This window comes from Physeter macrocephalus, chromosome 9 (genome assembly GCF_002837175.3).
Source record: "Physeter macrocephalus isolate SW-GA chromosome 9, ASM283717v5, whole genome shotgun sequence".
NCBI lineage: Eukaryota > Metazoa > Chordata > Mammalia > Artiodactyla > Physeteridae > Physeter > Physeter macrocephalus.
In genome coordinates this window covers 61,467,833-61,480,065 of record NC_041222.1, presented here as the reverse complement: position 1 = coordinate 61,480,065, position 12,233 = coordinate 61,467,833, and the positions used below count along the sequence as shown (strand labels likewise).

Here is a 12,233-nt window from a genome sequence, read left to right as displayed (position 1 = left end):
CCAGAATTACTAGTAAATCTTTTTTTTTCCTTTAAAGGAGACATGTTTAAAAATACAGAGGGATAAGGAGAGTGTTTATCTATTATTATTATTATTATTATTAGGGAAATGGTTTCATACCACAAATTATTTTCTTGATTTTCCATAAATGAAATCCATTTATTCTATAAGCACTAAGAAAAAAATACAGGAGGAAATAAAATAAGGTGGTTTTCAAATGAAAGTCTCATGAAAATTCCTACATGTTGAAAGAAATTTAATTTACAAACAGGATTGCAACTTACAGCTTTATGTTGACTTTCACCAATTTATACATGCTTCTGTAATTATGGGGATAGTTTTTAGCACAAGAATCAGCAGATCAGTTTTAGCAAGCAAAAACCACCTTAACAGCTGGAATACTGAAATCTTTAACGCTCATAAAACTATTTGACTCAGTGATGCTACAAACCACCCTCAAAATAAGAATTGTAGCAAGGCATAGCATATTTTCAATTAAGATAAATATGCTTTGCAAATTGATCATAAAGTGTTAGCTGGGTATTTTCAGTAGTGTGTATATGATTACACGTATCTGAAGGAGAAAAAGCCAAGAAAACGAAAATTGCTTTCCACTTGCAACAGTACTTAAAATATAACAAAAGGCCTCTCCCCCACCCTTGCATGTCAGCAAAATTTAACCTAATAAATGGGAAATTACCTGAAGTGGTTAATATTCAAGGGTAGAATTAATGCACACGTGTATCCATAGCTTCACGTCACACAAGTCTCTCTGCACCCCACACCATGACAGCCAAGGACAAATGCAGCACCAAGAAACAGCACAGAGCAAAAAGCAGAGCAACAAAGAGCAGAGAAAAGGAAACTTCAGTCATCGAGACAAGTTCATCAGATGAAGCACAGGAATTAGACTCAGAATTCTTTTTAAAGAAAAGCTTGAGATATTAACAATAACAACAAAACAGAAAAACACGAGAAGAAGGATGTGCAACACACATATATCTGCTCAACGTGCTACTTTAATTAAGCTTATTTCTAACTTCAGAGGACAGAGATTATGCCCATAGCTTTGTATGTAAAAGTAGCTTCAGTAGTTTCTCAGATTTTAAAAAGAGTCATTTAAAGTAATGACTATGCAAAGAATATGTTTTTCTCGTGGTGTGTGACTTATTTTCTTCCCTCTTTAATATTCATAATCTCAAATCTTTAATAAATATTACCCACTTAATGAAAAAAAGATTTGCAATTGTGTCACTAACAGTCAAGTTCCTCAGCTCACAATTCCTAACAATTATATCATATACTTTCACAAATTAATGATGAACGAACACCAAAGAAGTACCATGTAACAGCCTTTTGCACAGCACTCCCAAGTTTATTTTATACTATAGGAAATAAGAGAAGTGATCTGCAATCAGAGGTGTACTTTCTCCCCTTATTTATGTATGGTATTTTTTAGGTATTCATATTGCACAAACTTGAGAGAGGAAGGTAAAAGTTTTTTAAAAAAATGGAAGACTTAACATGAGAGTAAATGAAGGGTTAGTAAAATCCAGATTTTAGTACCTGTGCTAGAGTGATTATCAGTGGAATCAAGCCTGATTAAATCTCTGACGAAGACTGTGTGCTCCCCACTGTTAGCATCGTTAGAACTATCCACACTACCGTGGCTCACCGTGTCCCCATCACTTCCACCTGTGGCATTTTGAGGAGCTAAAGATAAGGACAACAGCAGTTCAATAACTCATGCACTGGTAATCTCTGAAACTAAACATGAGTGACTCACGGTTCATTTAAAGTTGCAGAATACTTTCTAAATTTGTGAGAGAAGAAAATAATTTTGGACTAAGGCAACCTCTATCTTTAGTAGTATATGAAAATATCAACTAGAATTTCATTTACGTTTTCTGCCTCATATAAGTAAAAATTCATATGTCTATAAAGCTTATGGTTCAGCAAGAAAGTATCTTTCCCACCACATTTATTACCTGATATTGAGGAGACCTGTGACTTTTGCACGGTATTTTTAAGTGGCTGCCTAAATTGTGCCAAGCCACGTACCACATTCCGTACCTTCATCCATAAGAAGATACCACTGCGGGTACTGCTAGGCCACGGGCTCTCCAAAACTACCTAAAGGTAAAATAAAGGTTAAAATAATCTTTATTAGGAATATTTGAATTTTTAAAAAATACATACACATATAATATATACAAAAAGAATTCTACCCCCATACGTCTAAAAGAAGTTTCTTAAATAAAAGGCATAAAAAATTTATCAATCTTAATAAGCAGCATATATTGCCTAATGTCAATCCTACTTACCTTATTATAATAGCCGTAAGTAATAGCATTTGGCTTTATTTTAGCAGTTTTCATTTCAAATAAAACTCTCACTGCTAAGACAGGATGACCCCAAAGTCCACAAAGCTGCATTACTACTCGATAGCACACCTAACAAAAAATAACATCAAAGCATTAATAGTTAGCATATTAGTCTGTGACTTGTAGAGATTTTTAAACGACTTTACTCAATTCTTCTTTTCAAAGTTATTAAGCAATAGTTATTACTATTTTCTCCTTTGTTCTGGTTCGAGAGTCTCAGTAAACTATTTTTTAAAACTAGTCATTAATGGAAGTACCAGCATTATTAACTTTTCCACATAAGACCTATGGGCACGTGTGCCGTTTGTTTCAGTAACTAAGTTTACACGAAGAAAACAACTATTATTTTCCATAATATGAGAAGGAATTCATTTTTAAAATCAAGCATGATTAAAATAGCTCTCTCCCAAATCATGTTCTATATTTTATGTCAAAGGAATTAAAAGCAGCATCTCCAGAATGCCTACATAACAAAAAGGATTCTATGAACCCGTGTCTTAAAAAAAGTATGAGAAGAAAGTTAAAAACACTGTAATATTATTAGCAAAGGCTTTTCTGAGAATATGTGTTTACTGAAGAGGGCTAGATTTGATCAGAAGAGGACGACTCAGTGGGGAACTCCTAAAAGTTAGAATATCACATTTGGAAGACAACAGTGGAAACCATGAAGAATGAAACAGGAATCTCATGGATCCCTGGCAAAGAGGTGAGCCAGTTTACAAGAGTAGTGAACACGGCAGCCAAAGACTACTATAGCTTAATCTGAGAATAAGAAAATATACATAAAAAAGATACTCTTCTTGGGACTTGTAAAATGTCCTCTGTTTATAACAGAACTGTTCAACAACTGTGAGTACCATAAAGCCAAGTTGCACTCTCTACTAGTGGGGAAAGTAAAAAGATTTGAGAAAGGATATTTTATTCAAGAGATGAAGTAGGGAAAGAGATATGAAGAGGCAGAGGATCATAAAGATGAGTACTATAAAGCTAGAAATGGAGAGTTTAATTTAGGAGCAGAAGAGTTCAGAAACTGTTAGAGCAACTTCATAAATGACTAGGTTAAAGAAGTGTTAGGAAACTACATAAATTAGGAACAAATGGGAGAACTAGGTAAGATATATGACGTGATTAGGAAGAATGTGGCACAAGAGTTCTTCAAATATCTGAAGGGTTGTCACTTGAAAGAAGCAGTAAACAGCTTCTGCAGTCCCAAAAAAGCTGCAGGGAGGTGGAACTGAACTCAGCATAAAACACAAACTTTCTAACAAAGCCAACTCAAGCATAGGCAAGGTCCCATATATTACAGACTTTCAACATCTCAGGTTTAGGTTGAAGTTTTACTAAAACATCTTGAAGTCCTATTCAACTCTAAGATTCTATGAGCCATGAAGAGTAAATCACTTTCTATGTCAAATTGGGATTAATCTAAAATTTTCCAAAACTATTCTCGACAATTAATTTATTCTCAAGTCTACAAACTATTCCTCCAAACTTCCAGGCTTACCAGTATAAGAGCCAGGCATCAAACTAAAGAAACAGTAATAATGCCAGGGATATAATTTTTTAATTGCAGTATTTTGTTGCCTACAACATGATACCTTTTGGATATCTATGTTAGATAAAAGATGGCCACAAACTCTTTGCTACTCCTCCCGTGAGAGGTCTATGTCCCTTCCCCTTGAATTGAGGGGGAAAGCCTCTGAGATTACATAACCAATAGAATTTGCCTGAAGTGACGACTGTACCAGTTTCCTGGCTTAAGCCTTAACAAAGGTCACTTTCCACTTCCTCTGTCTTGAAACAAATGCTCTTGGAGTGCTAAGCTATCATGGGAAAAGCCCAAGTACCACATGGAGAGGTCTGAGACTACATGGAGGAAGAGGGGTCCACCTGAGCCCAGCCTTCCAGATAACCTTGCCAAGGTACCTGGCTGGCATGTGAGTTAAGCTGTCTTGGACCTTCCAGACCAGACCAGCTAGCAACTGATTACAACCAAGTGATTCTAAGTAAAACAATGTGGAGCAGAAAAATCACCTCAAATTCTTCCTGGATTTTCAGCAAATAAAATAATAAGATTTAATAAAATGGTTATTTTAAGCCACTAAGTTCTGGGGCGGTTTGTTACTCAGCAATGTACAACAATATCTATATGAATAGACTGATGAGACGAGGTAAGAATAAGCTTGACACAAACATTTCATTTCCATTAAAAATTTAATAAATAGTATTAAAAGCAAAACACATTATGCATTTTAACTTTAATTTAGCCTACATGGCATATGCTATTTCTGGGTCTTTACTAGTTTTATTTAAAAATCTATGTTATTACAACTTCTGCAACATAACATGTAGAACACAAAGCTGTCAAAACACTAAGCATATGAATGAGACAGTGGGTTCTAATGGAGTATGAACCTAAAAATCAAAACCACTTACTTGCTAGGTGGCCTTATGTGTGTGTCATTTCATCTAAGTTTCAAATTTCTTTCTTTGTAAAATGTAGCTAATATATAATTGCCTCATAGAGTTGCTGGGAATACCAAAGGAAATAATGTACATAAAAATACTGTGAAAATTTTAATGTGCTATTCTATGTGTAATCAATAAACAAATAACATGTATCAAATATGCCAAGCAAATATACATCCTTAAGTTTTAAAATAAAGAAACATTTCTTTCTTCCAATTGTAGAGATGTAATTACTTCAGGTGACTACAAATCTGTCAGTATAACTTGTTAGAAGTAGGAATACAACAAATTAACCTCCAAATTTTTAAGCCTCCTATCAGAGTGTTTATTGGGAAAATAGTCTAAGCAACTTTTTTAGCTTACTAGTCATAATTGCTACATGTTAGAAAATAGGAAAATGTAATTACTTGTAACAAAGACTACCTTAGAACCTTAATATCTATAAAGGAGATTACTTTTCAGGCAGAGGACTTTTCAGGCAATCTGTCTTATGAACTTATCAAAGAAACTTAATCAAGTATTGTGCTTTGAGTTTTGAGTGCAGTAACAAAATTAATACTAGCTCTCTCATAGAGCATAGTTTAAAGCACTTTAAAAATATTCTGTGCTTGCACAAAGTTAAAGCACATCTTAAAATATATCTTAGATATATTATCTTAGATATATCTTAGATATACCTCTATCAGAATAAGTTTTTTAAAACATTAAAATGTATGAGGTACAAAACACTAATTCTGATCAAGCACTTTTAATTTCCAAATAGTTTTATAAACATCAGATGAGAGAAAATGTAATCAAATGTGAGAATGGATATTTTACTTGTTTTATAACTTTATCTTTTCATTTGAAAAGTTTTTTAAAACATACAGATAATACTTAGAGAAAAATGAGTTTTAGTGTGCTCACAAGCATTATCAAATCTTAATAATGTACATGCTTTATCAGTTTCAGTTTTTTATTTTATAAGAGGAGAAAATTACAGTTATTGCTGAAGCCTATAATGTGCCCCTCCTCAACCGCATTTCTCTTCTAACCTCGTGCTCTCTCCTTCTCCCCAAACACCCATTACTCTGAATTTTTATTCCAACTGCATTTTAAATTCTAATCCGGTTCTAAATAATCATTTTAGTTATTTTAACACCAAAAGTAACTTTTAAAGGGAAAAACAGCAAAGAGAAGAGCTAAATAAGTTACTCAGTTTCTTCAACCGTTAGTTGGATAATACCACTACCTATCTCTGAGGATGGTTCTGAGGCTTCAGAGATGTAGCACACTGTTCACTGAGCGCTTACTATCAGCCTGGTACTCGTCTAGGCACACTATGTACATTAACTGATTTAACTGTCAAATTAACCATTTGAGAATAGGAACTAAATATCATTATATACCTCAGTGGGGCAATTTTATCCCCCAGGTGACATCTGGCAATGTCTGCAGACATTTTTGATTGCACGGAGCTACTGTCATCTAGTGCACAGAGGCCAGGGATGCTGCTAAACATCCTACCATGTACAGGACAGGACCCCACAATAAAAAATGACGTGGGCCAAAATGCTGTCAACGGTGCCAAGGTTGAGAAACTCAGAGCTCCATTTTCAGATACATAATCTGAAACACAGATAGGTTATGTAACTCACCTAGGACACAGGTCCTAAGTGGAGAGCCACTTACGAAAGGTCTATTGGCTTCCTAATAAAGTTATCTCGAGAATAAAATTAAGTCAATATTTTTTTCTATTTATCAAGGGCAAACAATCTGGTCTAAGGAAGTCAGTCTCTGCTGCATTTTAAAGCAATAATTTTTAAATAAATGTATTTTAAAATAATAAGTATTAGCTCTATGAAACAGGATAACAATTTTTACCTTTCCTACTTAATGAAAATATTCAAGGATACTGGAAAGCAACTGAGACCTAAATTTTCTTAAAAATACAAATAAAATTTATCTTAGTAACAGTAACTCAATTTGTTATACTTGCCTCATCTAGAGGATCCACATCTGTTTTCCTCATCTTAATAAGTACATCATATGCCTGCTGAAGTGCTCTGACCTTAGGATGAGAAACTCTAACATAGGCTGGGAGACAAATAAACCATAAACTGTAACAGTGACTGAAGAGACACTTGGCCCATTGTGGTGGATTTGTATAACATCTCTTCGCCAACTTATGAGCTGTTTTTATCTCCTAGAAAGAGAATAAATAAAACATCATGACATTCACTAAAATTCATTAGTATGACAGGAAAAGTGAGAAGTAAAAGGAAGAGAGGAATTTAATGTGAAATTTGACTCTAAAATCAAGCATTTCATAGTTTTGCTTTTGTGAATGGCTTCCTACTTAGTGCCCCATGGTTCTTTCTATAGAAGCACTTTTACTGTATCTTAACTATTTGGCAAGCAGGTGTCTCTTAATAGACTAGAAATTCCTTGAAAGCAGAGATCATTCATATTATTATAATACAATGGGTAACTAAGTGCCCCTCACACAGAAGGCACTCATATGTTTGACGAATGAAAGGGATTTCATTTATAGCTTATATTTCTATAGAATCATTCTTGAAAAGTCAGAGTCTTCTCACTCTTCCCCCTGATAAAAAGTTTAAGATGCCCTAGGCTATTCCCCACCAAGATTTCCACTCTACCTTCTGTGTTAATTCCTTCACTGACTGATTTGTTAAAAAGACCTATTCCTTTGTAGGCAACATAGTCTGAGAAAGATCACAGACCTTCCTACCTAATAGTTTTATGGCATGTTTTCTAGTTCTGATTTTCATTCTAATTTAGGTGGAAGAGAGAAAAAGGTATCAAAGTCACCTGCTGAGCGTTATCAAACTCTACATATTCCCAGAAACTAAAGAGCCCTCCACACATGTCAGACTGCCGCTGTCTGCCTTGCACTAAAGATCCCTCTGCTGGATGTGTCCTAAATAAACATACTGTTAGGAGCTCTATTTCCAAGAGACTTGCCTGGAAAAAAAATTCTGGTGAAAATGAGATTTAAAGATGTAGTAGCAAAATTGTCACACTAAAAAAACTTGCCTTTATTAAGCTGATAATGGTTAAAAAAAAAAAATTCCCCTCAGACAACACTGAGAGCATTGTGTACTATATGGGATTAAGGATCACCTCAGGTTACCCCTAGGATTTGAGGGACTGTACATGAATTGGTAAAACCTGAACTAAGAATTTCATTCTGAAATTTTCCATGTTTTGTAGACCCCCAAAATATCAGTATATGTATAAAGGATGTTCAATTTTAACTCACACCTAACCATAGTTTAACTCTTTATACCTAAATCAGATATAGTATTAAAACAAGATGTCTAGGTTGTCCTAAGTTAACTCCCCTTAGAATGTAATATTCAGTAGAAAATATATTTACATTAACCATGAGGAAAAATCAAAATCACAATGAGATACCACTTCATATACGTTAGGATGGCTATAATCAAAAAGACAGAAGATAACAAGAATTAACAAGGATGTGGTAAAATTCCGACTGCTGGTGGGAATTTTAAATGGTGTACCCACTTTGGAAAACAGTCTGACAAGTTCTCAGAAGGTTAAACACAGAGTTACTATATGACACAGCAATTCTACTCTAGGCATATAACCCAAAGAAATGAAAACATATAACCACACAAACACTTGTACACAAATGTCTACAGCAGTACTATGCATAACAGCCAAAAAGTAGGAACCACCCACATGTACATGAATGGATAAATAAAATATTCCACACATGGAATATTATTCAGCAATAAAAATACATGAAATACTGATACATTCTACAACACAGATGAACCTTAAAAACATTATGCTAAGTGAAAGAAGCCAGTCACAAAATGCCACATAATGTACAATTCCATTTTTATGAAATGCCCAGAACAGGCAAAACTATAGACACAGAAAATAGATTAGTGATTGCCTGGGGCTGTGGAAGATGGAGGAACTGGGGGGTTAACAGCTTAGGGGTACGGGCTTTCTTTTTAGGGTGATGAAAATGTTCTATAATTGATTGTGATGGTGGCTGCACAACCCTGTGAAGATACTAAAAGCCAGCGAGTATACTTAAACAAGTGAATTGTATGGTATATGAATTATGTTTCAATAAAGTTTTTTTTAAGTGTATTTAGTTCCCAAGGTTCTCTTAGAACATAAACATAAGCATTCAAAAAGTTCAGCCTCAATATTATAAGTAGGGTTGCAAGAAATCTATTTTAATTCATTAACAACCATAGCGGGTCTTCAAATGATTGCTGTGGGTGACAAGTCTAAACTATGAGCTGCATATCACATATACATAGTTTACATTTTAAATTAGATAAAGAATATCTGACCTGTTTAGTTCTCTTAGCCATGAGAGCTGGACTGTTTGTAATGCTACTCCCAGTAGGGTGTCTACTAAAGCAAAGTTTCAACTCCTGTGGTCTGTCAAAAAGCTTAAGGTCCAGTCTTGGAAAGTATTTGTAACTAAAATAAAAAGCAAAAATAGAACTGCTGATTTAAAGTACATTAACTCTTAATATTATGCCAGAATTTAGGTGAATATTTCTAAACCTCAAATGTACCCAATATTATTTTCCAAAATCCTTGCATAGAAATTTTTTTTTCAAAAATATAAGATGATGCAATTATAAGATACATAGACTATCTACATGGAAACTTTGGCTCCTCTGCATCCTATTATTTTCAATCAATCCCTAGAACACAGAAAACCCTGATATCTTGACAGAAGAATTAGTAACCCTTTCAACAGGACCCATGTGTTCAATGATAATTTATATTAACATATAACATTTAGTATACTTTGTAATTTTGTTTTTCTTTATAAAACTACCTTGCATTCACATTTAAAAGGAAAAAATCCCGAATATTTTTATATTAGGGATGTGCCATAATTTAACCAATTCTTTACTGTTGGACATTTTTAGGTTATTTCTCAATTTTTGCAATTAAGTATCTTTGTACATTTATCTTTGTGAATACTTTTACTTAATTTCTTAGAATAATGCCCAATAACAGAGTTTTCTATGGTAAATATTTATCAAGAAAATAAAAATTATTATAATCACTATCAAATGACTTCCAGAGAGGTTATACTTACATACACTCTAACTAGAAGAATAGCCTATCCTCAAGCTGATAGATTAAAAATGCTTCTACTCATCATTTGGTTTGCATTTCTTTAAATACTAGAAAAGCTTAACATACTTTCATATTATCAACTATTGGGATTTCTTCTCAGAAATTGCCTAGTTATTTCCTTTGGCCAATCTTCTTCTGAAATATATTGCCTTTCCTATTTGATTTACTTATTGGTCAATACCTGCATTCCAATGTATAGTGATCAAAGCCAAAGTAAAAAAGCGTTCTATAATTAACATGCAATCAAAATAGTACTTAATTAAACCACTCAATCTCAGGTATACATTTTTCATTCTTATGGAGTCCTGGTGAGATTATATATTAATTCTATATTTTTGGAAAACACTTATTTTATATTCCCTTTGCCCCATAAATTCTTTTATGAATACAGCCAAAGAAAATAACTGTGTATACACACAAAGGTATAGATAGCAAAGAACTATAAATAAATCCACAGGAGACTAGTTTAACAAATCACAATGAATGCATGCAATGTGGTTATTTTAAATGAATGGCACAAAAGTATATATTGGCATGGAAAAATGTTCAGACCATTACAGGCAAACACACGTCACAAAGAATATGTGCAAGATGAACTAATATTCGTTTTAAGTATAGTAAATGCAAATTTATGTACAAAAAGACAAAAAAGATATACATATAATTGTTAACAGACATTAAGAATTGGTGCTAAAACGATGTGCTAGTTTTTTTGTTTGATTCTCTAAACCTATTAAATGGTATTCAAATGATCATAATAATAAACAATCAAACATTTTAATTTCTTAAAAGACTCCCATCCAAATCCTATAAGTTTAATAAAGAATGATTCCTGGCCCTCTACTTTTAAGTTTTCTCTGATATATTACTACTGCATAAGAATTTCACAGTCCTTATACTGACAACAAAACCCCCCAAAGGGAGGGGGAACCTCACAAAAGTAAATTTTTTCTTCTTCAGAAATGAAATTTTTAAAGATTAAAATATGGTAAATATTTAGGTTAACAGTGATAAACACCTGGTTTCCCTTCCAACGGGGCTGTCCAATTCTTAAATTACAATACCTGGTGATATCTCCGTAAAATGTTCATCTCCATTAGTTCACTAAACACATTTTGAAAATGACCTTCACAAATGATTACGATACAACATATCTACTAATAATCACAAAAGATCAAATTATTAAAGCTGTGCCCAAACAACTCTTTAAAAAAATTCCTGCTACCTGTACTTTGGTGACAGATCCTTTCCATCATCAGGTGGTGGCTCAGGTGGCATTATGAACACAGTATGCTCACTTTTCTGTGAGTCATCTAGCTCTATCAATTTGGTGTCTTCTGCTGAATCAAAATCAACCTAAAAATAATTATTTTCTCCAATTAATTTACATATAAGCAAGACCTGATTCTGAAACGTTAAAACTTAAATTTAAGAAAAAATACCTTATCTGTTTTCTCTGTGCCTTTATCAGGAAACAACTAGAAAAAAAGAAAAGAATTCTTAGTGAAAATGTCTACTCTGAACTTAATAGAGATTATCTTAAATTATTATTTTAAAAACTATCCTTTTTTAATACTAGGCAGATATGAAACACTTTACAATATATTTGGTGGCCTCCATACTACTAGGCTAAAGTACAATATTTCTCTTATGGCTATTAAGAGAGAAACAATTTATTTTGACTGGTTTCTTCATAAATCCCTCTTTAGAAGCAAAAGATGGGGAGCGGGTGGGATGAATCGGGAGATTGGGATTGACATATATACACTAATATGTGTAAAACAGATAACTAATAAGAACCGGCTGTATAAAAAATTAATTAATTTTTTTTAAAAAAGCAGCAAAAGATGGGCAATCACAAGGAGAACCTGGCTTCTCAAATCAAAAATTTCATTATTACTAAACCCCTGCATTACTGATTGATATTATCTAAGCTTCTCTCTAACTGAATGATATTGGACTATCAATATTTAAGTAAACAAAAATGTTGAAAAGTTTTAATCATATCCCTGGAGTTTTAGATCACATGGATATAATGGGAGAAAATTACTCAAGTCTTCTAAGATACACAAATCATTAGGAGCCTATAAAAATTACATCATAATATTCTACCTTTTTTGGATAAAATCTCCAACTTTATATAATATAGAGTTTGCATAAACAATCAGCCCCAAGACCCACTTAGCAAAAATAAGAGCTCTATTAAAAAATGAGAAAAAAATATGTGAGTTA

General features: G+C 33.3%; 1 protein-coding gene across 6 annotated transcripts in view; it reads right to left on the bottom strand.

The window, feature by feature from the left end:
- Positions 1–12,233, bottom strand: part of DENND4C (DENN domain containing 4C) — a 130,357-nt gene that overhangs the window by 39,368 nt on the left and 78,756 nt on the right. For 4 of the 6 annotated variants that reach the window (XM_024126915.1, XM_024126917.2, XM_055087220.1 and 1 more), the window contains exons 14-20: positions 11,444–11,479; positions 11,227–11,357; positions 9,194–9,326; positions 6,832–7,038; positions 2,325–2,453; positions 1,989–2,133; positions 1,567–1,713 (exon numbers count right to left, since the gene is read on the bottom strand). In XM_024126915.1, the coding sequence (XP_023982683.1) occupies positions 1,567–1,713; positions 1,989–2,133; positions 2,325–2,453; positions 6,832–7,038; positions 9,194–9,326; positions 11,227–11,357; positions 11,444–11,479 (928 nt within the window). The remainder of the gene's footprint in view (positions 1–1,566; positions 1,714–1,988; positions 2,134–2,324; positions 2,454–6,831; positions 7,039–9,193; positions 9,327–11,226; positions 11,358–11,443; positions 11,480–12,233) is intronic. The other 2 variants (XM_024126918.2, XM_024126919.2) reach the window with 1 other exon arrangement.